The 12,117-nt window shown below is 41.7% G+C and overlaps 1 protein-coding gene across 3 annotated transcripts in view; it reads left to right on the top strand.

The window, feature by feature from the left end:
• OFD1 (OFD1 centriole and centriolar satellite protein) overlaps window positions 1-11,773 on the top strand; it is a 71,727-nt gene extending 59,954 nt beyond the window's left edge. For all 3 annotated transcript variants that reach the window (XM_066578466.1, XM_066578457.1, XM_066578474.1), the window contains 4 exons: window positions 3,247-3,380; window positions 4,689-4,823; window positions 5,426-5,478; window positions 11,259-11,773. In XM_066578466.1, coding sequence (XP_066434563.1) covers window positions 3,247-3,380; window positions 4,689-4,823; window positions 5,426-5,478; window positions 11,259-11,304 — 368 coding nt within the window. In that variant the 3' untranslated portion in view covers window positions 11,305-11,773. The remainder of the gene's footprint in view (window positions 1-3,246; window positions 3,381-4,688; window positions 4,824-5,425; window positions 5,479-11,258) is intronic.
• Window positions 11,774-12,117: the final 344 nt, after the last annotated feature.

Below are 12,117 nucleotides of genomic sequence, written 5' to 3'. Positions count from 1 at the left end.
CCTGCGTAATTACCTGCGTCCTTCTAATATTGTCTGATGTAGACATTCCGGGGATAAAGCCTGTTTGGTCGAGGTGAATAATGTCCTTTATGGCTTGGTTTAGGCGGGCGGCCAATATTTTCGTAAGGATTTTATAGTCTGTGTTTAACAGTGATATAGGCCTATATGAGCCACAATCGTCTGGGTTTTTATCTGGCTTTAAGATGAGGACTATGTTAGCTTCCAACATTGATTCTGGGACCTGGTTTTTATCAAATATATGTTTATATAGGGAGAGCAAGTGTGGTATTATTTCTTTCTTGTATTGGATATAGACTTCTATCGGTAGGCCATCTGTGCCCGGGGTTTTGTTTTTTGCCATGTCATTTAATGTTTCCTCAATCTCCTCTTCTGTAATTGGGGAGTCTAATAGGGACTTATGGGTGTCCTGCAGTTCTGGGAATGATATGTCTGTCAGGTATGATTCCAGTTCTTCTGGCAGATAATCAGTCCGTTTGATATAGGTTGTCGTAGAATTGTTGGAATCTAGTTAGGATCTCTTTTGGGTCCGTGAGTGTTTCTCCTTGGGCTGATTTTATTCTTAGGACGGATGGGGGGGCAGTCTCCTGTCGGGCCATAAAGGCTAGTAGTTTGCTGGATTAGTTTCCCAGCTCAAAAAAGGATTGTCGGGTGTAAAAGAGGTTCCTCTGGGCTTTTTCTCTCAAATATAATAAGTAATCTTTACTAGTCTGGAGCCATCTGTCTCTTTTGATGTCTGATGGGTCAGCAATAAACTCCTTCTCTAGTAGTTGACATCGCTCTGCTAAGAGCTCTCCTTCACGCACAGAGGCTTTTTTAATAAAGGAGATTGAGGATCTGAAGCAACCTCTAAGATAGGACTTAAATGTCTCCCACACTAACGTTTTGTCTGTATGCGCCTCGTGCGCCTCAAAATAGATATGGATTTGGTCTGGTATGCGGTCATTAGGACCGAGCAGTGAAAGTCAGAATGGGTGTACTTTTATTCTCTTGATAGTGGCCAGGCCTTGGTTTTTAAGGATCATGCGGATTGGTGTGTGATCCGAGATCCCTCGAGGCAGAAACTCTATGGAGCTGATTTTGGGGAATAGTGAGGGGGACCCGAATATATAATCTATTCGGCTGAGTGCGTGATTGTGGGCTGCGTGGCAAGTGTATTCCTGCTTTTGTGGGTGGAATACACGCCATAGGTCCAGCCAACCCGTCACCGAAATGATAGAGGCCAGGCGAGTCCTGCTCGTGTCCCCCTCCCTCCGAGCACCACCACCGAATCTGTCCATAAAGGGGTCCACCACCAAATTCATATCTCCTATACAGAAAATTGTTGCGTCTGGTGAGAATGCTGCAAATTGGACGCCATCTGCTTGAATAGTTGTTGTTGCTGGCGGTGGATTATAGCAACACAGGACGACATATGGGTCGTTATTAATTTTGGATCTTACGAAAATGTCATGATTGAACATTTTGACCTCAATCTAAGCATGCTGTCTGGAGGAAACAGGCACTGCTCATTGCTGGCCCAATACCATCCCTATGGTGAAGCATGGTGGTGTCAGAGTCATGGTCTGGGGGTGTTTTATAGTGGCTGGGACAGGGAGACTGGTCAGGGTGGATGGAAAGCACAATGGAGCAAAATACTGAGATATTCTTAATGAAAACCTGATCCAGAGCACAAGGGACCTCAGAATGGGCAGAAGGTTCACCTTCCAACAAGACCATGACCTGAAGCACACAGCCAAGACAACACAGGAGTAGCGTAGTGGCAACTCAGTGAATGTCCTTGAGTGGCCCAGCCAGAGTCCTGACTTAAACCCAATCGTTCATCTCTGGAGAGACTTGAAAATAGCTGTCCACAGACTGCCCCCATCCAACTAGACAGAGCTTGAGAGGATCAGCAGAGAAGAATTGCAGAAAATCCCCACATCCAGCTGTGCAAAACTTGTGACATCATACCGAAGACGACTGGAGGCTGTAATCGCTGTCAAAGGTGCTTCCACTAAGTACTGAGTACAAGGTGTGAATACTTGTGTCAATGCAAAATGCTAGTTTTTCATTTTTTTTAAATTAAAGATTTCTAACATTCTGTTTTTACTTTGCCATTATGAGATACTGAGTGCAGAATGATGTGTAAGTTACAAAAAGTATATAAAGTTTTTCACCAAGGCCACAACATAAAATGTAAAAAAGGTGAAAGTGTCCAGCCTTTCCAAATGTATTGTATATACGGCTGTGAGAAAAACTGATGACTGTACAGCCCTATGAAATCTATATAGGGCACAGGAAACGGCCTGTGGCATCTCAGTGCAGACTGCAGATGATTCACGATGTTGAATAGCTGCATTATCACTCAATAAATGAAGACTGTTGCTATGTAACAACCAAGGCCAATTCTAGTTGGTATCTTATTATACAGCTCTTGCTTCATTCTACCAGATTCTTCATTGCACACATGACTTTTTTAGCAATGTCCATGTTTAATCAGACATGCCAACTTTAATGGACAACTTTTGACAATAAGGTGGTCAATAACTATCGGCTGAATAATTATCTTACTGTTTATCTGTACGTGTGATTTCAACGGAACCCAGTGGTGCCACTTATGTCGAGGAGAAGAGGGAAAACCCATCTTCAGACATATTTAACCCTTTGCAATCCAATTTTGGATTAAGGGTTTCCTAGGGGGCTTTCTCTTTCTGCCATTATACAATGGCATCATCTGCTGACTAGATCCAGTACTGCGGTGTGGGACATGCTGGAGAGGCCCCCGACAACAGAGTGGCCAGTAATATACAGTAATAATACCCTGCCGGACGTCTTCCAACATCGGAGCTGTACAGCCTTCAATCAGAATGTCTTCAGACATCACACAGTGGATTGGAAAGGGTTAAATTACACAAGCAGAAGTGAATGGAACTGAGCCTGCAGTATCATTCCAAGTCGCTGCACAGGGTACGGAGCGGCTTGGAATAACAGTTGATCTGAAATTGATATATTATCCTGAAGATATAGTTTTTTCTAATTTTGTTTTTCAAGGATTATGATGGACCTACGTTTCCTAGCATGGTGGGTGGTGGAAATATCTGCATGTTTGTGACAACGCGTAAAATCTGCCTTTAGAAGGGTTTATAATTCTCTTGTTTGTATGGACAGACTGCAGTTTAGTGTGGGGGGGGGGGGCAGAGCTGTCAAACTTATGTGCTACTATATAAACCTTCTTTTTCTTCTCAGTCAGCAGTAAGGAGAAAAGTGAAAACTCAAACCAAGACTTGGATCAGAGTAAAGTGATTGATACTAGCGCACAGAAGGAAGAATCCATTAGGGCCAGTTCAGAAGTGCAACAGAAAGCAGATAATCAGCCAGAGGTAATGTCATCCTCTATAATGTGACATAATAAAGATAATGACCCACGGGGAAATCTAATGTCCAGTAAGAATTGTGACCATTTAGAAAAATGATTAAATGGTCACATCACATAAAATACCATGTTATTAACAGTTTTAGTGGTGGTCTTTTCAGCATTAACCTTGAAAAAGGTAGTTCTGATGTCCTATTTGCACACAGCACTTCAGAAGGCCACTACAAGCCAGAGTACAGAACTGCTACAAAGAGCAGCTCTCACTTTGGCAGGCTCGGTGCGGCCATATATTACACTTGAATGGGCACCATTTAATATTAGATGTAAATTACCGAGAGTAGCAATTACAGCTGCTTGCCAGTAATTAAGCTTCGTGTACTCAGACGGGAGCCAAAATAGGGCTTCCCATTCTACTTCATGGACATTTAGTTTGCCTCTGTACGGGTGCTTTCACATGGGCGGAATTATTTCACAAGGACGTTGTACTTGGCACCAGAATCCGCAATGCTGACATACAGATTTTGATGCGGAATCAAAATTGCAGAATTCTGCTGGCTGTTCAAATTCAACGCAATGTTTATATGGAATAATTTCGCCCGGGTGAAAGAATCCTATGCTCCGTTGGCTTTCTAATGAATTTTAAAAAATGGCACCCAATAAAGTGGGTCACAATGTAACATAGCAATTGCTTTTAGGACAGTATAGTTATATTTGGCAACCTACAGAGCCTATATGGTAGCATACATCTGTAATAAGATGCCATACTGGGTCTGTTGTGTGCATGGCGATTTAGAGAAGCTGGAAGTACCACAAGCCATTGATCGCCCAGGGTGGCTTAAGTCTTAGAAGGGCTTGTCCAGCTTGGATAACTGATAGGGAAACCCACAACTACCATACAGTTTGGCCAGGGCTTTTTTTTTGGGGGGGGGGGGGGGGGGGGGGGGGGGGAGCAAGGTTGGCAATGCACACAATATTTATGGGTTCCACCAACAAAAATCATGTTTGCCGTTAAAGGAAAGAAGGATTAGATGGGTTGGAATCTAACATGCAGGATTCTTTGTTCCTCCTGGGAATAAGCAATGGCAAGATTGCAGTCATGTCCAGATTGATGTCAAAAACTCCTCGCATCGCTTCCGGGAAGTAGAGATCCTCCAGCTTGTTCGGAGAACCATGCATTTCTCGTTGTGTGTAAAAGGAAAGGGCCATTAGCAGGCCAAGATAGCGGCCTCAAGACTCTGGCCAAATTGAGTATAGTGTTAGGAGATCACATTTCTAAGATGGATATCTTGTTACATTGTGGTTTCTCCGTTTTAAGGCCTTTGCCGCAGAGCCTACACGGACACATGACGGTCAAGAGGGAAGTCTAAAAGATAGTAATCCAGAAGTAAATCCTTTGGACAAGTACATGCTGTTGCTCCTTAGCAACAGAAATGAGGAACAGTCTGATAAGGTAAGTCATCATTTAAGGGATTTTCCATGCAGCGTCTGCTATCAGGGTCAAAGTGGAAGCCGCTGCTCTGACCCTGGTGTCGTGGCCAGCTCTCTCGTAATTGCAGGCGCAGCTTTCATTGAAATCAATGGAAGTTGTGACTGCAATTGCAAGCGCCGGCCACTACATAGGGGTTGGTGCAGTGGCTTCCGCTCCAACCCTGACACTCACAGCGGGCTATGCCTGGAAAACCCCTTTAATTGTCACACTGTTCTCTTAAAATATAGTTGCTCAACTGCAAATAGGATAACATACTGTTACATTTTAACTTTTTCTTTTCTGAAGTAAATGCTTCATCTGTGAAGCTGCACAATCACTAGATTTGTGTGTATACATTACAATAGGGATCACCAATTATCCTCCAGGTGTCCATGCAGAAGTTCAGTGAGGTATATATTAAATTGGAACAGCTTCCTCTTTCTTGCAGATCTGAATGTGAAACTGAGAAATGATACTGGTGTTTTTATGGTGTAAATAAGGACTGGTGATCATCTGTGGATTTAGGAGTTTTTGAAGCACATCTGTTTATGAATATTAATATTTTGGATTTTCTCCTCCTTAAGGTTAAAGAAATGGTTGAAGAGTTGTCTGTGGAAGACAAACTTTCACATGAAAGGTAAGTCGGATGGAGAAGGCAAAGCCATACAAAAGGGTTATATCTAGGGATGAGCGAGTATACTCGTTAAGGCACTACCCGCTCGAGTAACGTGCCTTAGCCGAGTATCTCCCTGCTCGTCCCTAAAGATTCGGGGGCCGTCGCAGCTGACAGGTGAGTTGCGGCAGGGAGCAGGGGAGAGCGAGGAGGGAGAGAGAGATCTCCCCTCCGTTCCTCCCTGCTCTCCCCCGCAGCGGCTCCCAAATCTTTCGGGACAAGCGGGGAGATACTCGGCTAAGGCACATTACTCGAGCGAGTAGTGCCTCAGCGAGTATACTCGCTCATCCCTAGTTATATCTCATCATCACTGCACCTAATGGGCCTCATTTATCAAAACAGTCTGAAATAAAAATTGTCCTAGTTGCCCGCAACAATCAATTACAGCATCCTGGGGTTTTGGGTTGTTTTCAGTATATAGTGGTTAGTAGCGGTTAAAGTGATCCAAGGAAAGAACCAGTGACAGGATGTAGGCATCAAAGGCTTGAAGAGCAGTGGCTCGCCCACTGTTTTTTTTCCCTACATAATAGCTACTGTAGCAAAAATTACCGTTAAAGTTGGCTATGATAGAAAGATGTCAGAATGCAGTTTGATCAGCTAAAGCAGGCTTTCAGTAGGGAAATACATCTTGTCACACTACAAAAGTTGCACAACAATTTGAGGATTATGACGAAGTTCAAGGTGTTGACTTGACTTTCAAAGTGCCCAGTTCTCAATTCGATCAAGTATCTGTGGAATGTGCTGAAAAAACAGGTTTGATCCATGGAGGTACCAGCTTCATAAATTTACAGGATGTAGGTGTGAACACAGTCTTAAATGCAAGTTTTGCTTGAAGGACTCTGACGCAACTCGCATCAGACAGCAGACTGACAATACATGGACGATGCACATTCAACATGACTGCATGCTCTATTTTTAATCCATGAAACGGACAGGAAAAGGACATGCCATGAGGGGTTTTCTCATGCGGATCATGGGTCCATGTTCATGGACTATAATGGGGCGGTGTGGTGGCTGTGGAGTTTCAGGTAGAGCTACAGTCTGAAAATAAGCCCGTGTCCACCTACCCTTATATTGACTAATTTTTGTAGATTTAAAAAAAAAAAAAAAAATTTGAGCCAAAGCCAGAAGTGGATTCGAAAGATATGGGAAATATAAATGAAGGACTTCTACTTCTCCTTCCTAAATATATTCTGACTTTGGCTCAAAAAAGCTAGCACAAAAACTTGTGTATGTAATTAACCCCTAACACCCTGAAAAAGCTTTCCGAGGAACAGAATATTTCTACAAGATGCAGCTTAAACTGCCGATGCAGAATTCTGCACCAAAATCTACATGTCTACATGTTGATTTTGGTGCAGATTTTTCTGCTTCTTTCAGTGCATATTGCAGAAATATTCGGCTCATTTGAAAGCGCTCTCTAAGGGTCGTTTCACAGGGGCAGAATATTTCCACAACATCCAGCGGAATTTAGATATGCAGATTTTGATGCAAATTGAGGCAAAATTCAGTGATTTTTCAATTTCACATCCAAAATCTGCATTTTAGCCTTGTGGATTTTGGTGTGGAATTTGCTGCGGTAATATTCCGCCCAAATGATAGGTCCTTAAGGGTGCCATGGCAGTTTTTTTTCCCTGCAAAACAGTGGAGAAACACATTGCAGCCGGCACTTGGACTTTTCGGTGACTAAATTGGCAATGAGAAGTGCTGGCTTTAATGAGTGTAGCTCTGCCTACGTTTTGCAGGAGAGAAAAGCTCAAATAATACCTTTACAGTCACATTTACAGTTGAAAAAAAAAATACCGCCTCAGATCCGGACAGTAAATGAGAAACTCCTAGATCTCTTAAAAAGACAGGAACACCCTTCACCTCCTCGTTCTATACCAAGCTCCATGGACTATTTAAAGCCTTTAGTATACAGTATTAGTCTAAGCCACTATCTGCTTTGATTGACCAGTCATATCAGCTTGTAGTGTCTTAGACTACTGCTGCATACTAATAAATAGTGTGTAGCAAATAGTCAGGTACGTAGGTCTGCCATCTTTGTTCATCCAGCACCAGAGGGTCACTGTAAAAACACAGCCTTAGAGGAAACTGAGCAGTGCTGTCATGAGCTCATGGAAATCAGATTACTGGTAAGTAATCTCGTTTCCCTTATGTCCAGGACAGCACCCATAAGAAATTAAACTATCAATAAATAGAGGGGTTGATAGCGAAGAAGCTGTCTTACAGATTTGCTCAATTGTAATATTTGTACACTCTGCCCCTGATGTTGAAACTGTGCCGCACAACCAGATGAACGTTCTAACCCTATAGAAATGTCAGCTTGTTTGCCCCGACAATCCATCTGGCCATCGTTTCCCTTTATTACAGCTATCCAGACTATAGAACGCACTACCTTATCGTTCCTAGAATTTGGATGGAAAAGGGAAAGATGATTTAAAGAAAGGAACATGACATTAACACATTACACAAAGATATGAAAGAATATATCCTTAAGGCAAGCCAAAGCAAAGGTCTTCGCTTGAGTTCTAGACTGGAAAATCAACTGGAGTTCTAAAATGGACTATTTCGTGATAAGCGATCTACTCCAATCCTTCCAACTGAAGTCAAGTTAGCAAAAACATATCCTAATCAGGATTCTAGTGACAGCAAAAAGGCAAGGGTTAAGGACCAGAATATTGCCCAAAAAACGCATTGGATCAGAAAATTAAATAGAAGAGCAGAAGTTCAGAAGTTGTGTGTAAAGTTGATGTCCAAAAGCCTGTGTGTACCATTAATCTTCTAATAAACTTGTTTAGTTTATTTTTAAACACTGAAAATCAATATCTGCTCAAAAAGATTGTCTGACCAGACAACTAAAAAGGTGTAAAGGCACCCCCCAACTACTCCTTTACGTAGGGATGTGACTTCAGGAAGAAAATCTCTTATACAAACTTTCCATAGAAAGTTCATCTGGTCTGACCACAGGTAATCTCCATACTTGTAAAATTGCACCTCGTATACTCTGCGTTTTGTACATTTGAAATCATCAGAACACTCTTACCTCACACTTCCAAAAGGTATTGTTTGCTTGAGAAACCCTACTGAAGGTGTATGGTGAAGAAACAGAGGCTTTCTCTACCAAATTCTTCGCAGATTATAGTGGATATACGCAATATCTATACTTCAGTCTTCCCCGACAGTGGACATACACTTTAATATATCTGTAGCGGACATTCTTTCTCCTATATCCTTGATATACTATACATTTTTATATACTATACATTATCCTACGGTATATACATATGACAGTATTTTTCCATTCCTTGTTATGTGCTATACATATATATCTTTTTATATCTTTATAAATACAACTTCCTCATACAAGAATATACAGTGAAACTCTGTTTCCCAATTCCTAGCAGACTTTAGCAGAATAAGCAAGATACACGAAACCGCAGTCTTATCACCGCTTTTAGCAAACGCACTAGTCAACATAAACAGTTTATACGAAACACATGCAAAACATATGCAAATAACCCATGTACTAAGTTGTAACCTTCCGTCATATTTGGCTATCCACACGTGGTACCCAAGCGTCATTTGACATCAACTCGCTCATCCTGCTTTTGCCCCCTCCATTGATCTCTTAAAAGATGTCTCCCATTTCCTGTCTGATACCACGGGATGGGCCATGCCAAAAACAACAGATGACCAGATGCAGGAAGAACCTTAAAGAGCTTATCCAATTATCTATCCATGCGTTTTATATATGCAATCTTTGGTATGCCCATAAAGGGCAGATATGTTAAATGCTATAAAAGAGGCTACGTGCCCACTAATAAAGCAGAAATGAGGAAGTCTTCATACGCTCAACCTCTGTTGTGTGATATCTTCTTGTGAGAACAAAACCTTTTAAGAGTAATTAAGAAAAGTGCAAACATTCCCATTAATCACTCCATGGACCCCAAAGGTCCTCCACCACAAGATGACCACAGGCCAAGCGCAGAGGCCAGTGCCCGAGTCCATAGGCAAAATAGATCGTTTACAGGAAAGCTATCCCTCTCATTTTTCATTTTTGAAGGGTTACGTCTAAGGATGAGCGAGTATACTCGCTAAGGCACTACTCGTCCGAGTAATGTGCCGTAGACGAGTATCTCCCTGCTCGTCCATAAAGATTCGGGGACCGCTGCGGCTGACAGGTGAGTCGCGGCGGGGAGCAGGGGAGAGCGGGCGGGAGAGAGAGATCTTCCCTCCGTTCCTCCCCGCTCTCCCCTGCAGTGGCCCCTGAATCTTTAAGGACGAGCAGGGAGATACTCGTCTAAGGCACATTACTCGGACGAGTAGTGCCTTAGCGAGTATACTCACTCATCCTTAGTTACGTCAAAGGTGGATTATAATCCTTTATTCAAGGTGATTGCACTCTGGACTGGCTGGCCATAAAGTTTGGGGGAAAGAAGCCCTGTAGTCCACTACCATTAGAGATCTGGAGGAATTCTCTGGAATCATTTCCCATCATCCAATCATCAGAGTCGCGGCAGCACTCCGCTGGATCCAACCACAATAATGGGAGAAGGCAAAGAAATAGTGCGCAAAAGCTCACACAGGAGGACCCGACTCCCTTGAGTCCTCAAAAGGTCATCAATTCAAAAAAGAAAAATAGCGAGCAGCACCAGAGATGGATACTTATTCTTTAAAAATGCAGAGAAAGACCCTTTGTCGGGTCGAAACGTCGTGCGTTACTGGATATTCTTAATGCAATAAAGTGGAATCATTTCCCAGCCTATCCCATAGACAGAGAACAGTAACTAAAAAAAAGCTAAAGGGTCTTCCTAGCTATAAGCAGCTCTAGGAACTTTGTTTCCTGTCCAGATGGGAGGGGGTCTTTCCTGGGTGATGTCATAGGCGTAAGAGAATTGTCACTTTTCTCATTGCAGATTTCGTCTCAAGTCGATATAATTGGCACAAAACTCAGTTGCCCAAGTGCATTTTTAACTCCTTAAAGCTAAAGTTAGTTGTCACGAAAAACCAGTAAATAGTTTCCACTTTTGCATTCCAGCAGTGATAATTATTATTTTTTTTGTCAATGTAGCTGTGTAAGATCTTATATCTTACAAGATGACTTTTTGTTTTTAGTACCTGTTATATTGAATAGTTTTTTTGTGGGCTTGGAGTTATATTTTTACAGCATTCACCACGTGGTACAAATATGGAAACTTTTTTCTACAGGTTATGATTATGACAGTAGCGAATAACAGGAAGTGTTATGGCTGATCAGTACTGTATATATCTCACTGGAGCTTACAAAATATGCAGCTTATTATTTTGATTTGCAATTATCTTCATATTTGACCCAAATCTATAGCTTCAATAGATGTAGAAATATAGATAATACCGATGAAAAGTACTACTGATACAACACAAAGAGGACACAATTCGGACCTAAATCCTGATAAACCTCTTTCTGCTTGGGAACAGTACTTTGATTCATATCTCAATCTGTTCATGTGAAAGTAGTCCTGGTGCACAGGAATTTGTGCGAAAAGATCCTTAGTCTGTACAATTGATCTCCACACATTTTACTGACCCAACAATCCATTATGAACCAATAGATTTTCTAAGTTTTCACTTGGAAAGTGATTAAATTCTCTGTGTAGCAATGTTGTGTGCTCCTCTGCTCTGTGCCATGTGTATAAATGACCTAATTGTGAGGCTAACCATGCATTGTTCTGTCTATTAAGATAATTTCTCTCTCTTTTCAGCATCACAGCTCACTCCACCGGAGAAGCAGACGATGACTTCTGGTAAACAGTCATTTCCTCTCTTCAAGATGAATCCAAGTCTTTTGAATTTTGACACTAATCATTTGTGTGACCAGCACAGCATGTTTTTATTTGATGTGGAAATTTTGTCAAAGGCCAATTCTTATGACTGAATTAATTGAATATCTTTTTTCTGAGGTCTTTAACCCCTGTGTCTACAAGTGACTCACTAGAATAGGAGAAATCTGGAGAAATCATTTCCACGCATTCTAAGTAGAAGGATTTGTTCTAGATTCTTTCTTTCTAATGTCTTGGAGGATTTAGGAATGCTGTGAATGATCTGGAATCTATTAACATTACAAAGACTGACCTAGATATATATATTTTGATCACAGTGTTTGGAATGTGCGGCCCTTACGGAGATACATCATGAAGATTTTATTGTGTATTTTATTCCAATATGAAATAAGTTAATTTTTTAAAATAAAGAGAAAAAGGTCAGCTTGTTTGCTACAGATGTTTCATTCTTAAGTTCGGTTAATATTTACTAAAAGGGGTTGCCTGCTTAAGCTTTAGCTGAAAAGTAGTAATTATTAGGAAATTATAGTACCAGTGTTTCGGGTGGAGCAATGCGCGACTTACTAATATAATGTCATGAAAGGGATTGGAATTGACAGGTTCGAAACAAGCAGAGCAGGACAGTTATGATGTCACAGTCATGTGATCAATCACCGGGGCTCTGACCTCCACCCCTGATCACTACTGTGATGTCATTACTGGCACTGACTGTTTAGCACCTGACAGCAGCCGTATGGAGCCCCGGTGGCATATTTTTATATTCCATAAGACTTCTGCTCAA

This window comes from Eleutherodactylus coqui, chromosome 1 (genome assembly GCF_035609145.1).
Source record: "Eleutherodactylus coqui strain aEleCoq1 chromosome 1, aEleCoq1.hap1, whole genome shotgun sequence".
NCBI lineage: Eukaryota > Metazoa > Chordata > Amphibia > Anura > Eleutherodactylidae > Eleutherodactylus > Eleutherodactylus coqui.
The sequence above is the reverse complement of the archived record's forward strand: the minus strand, read 5'-3'. Positions and strand labels throughout refer to the sequence as shown.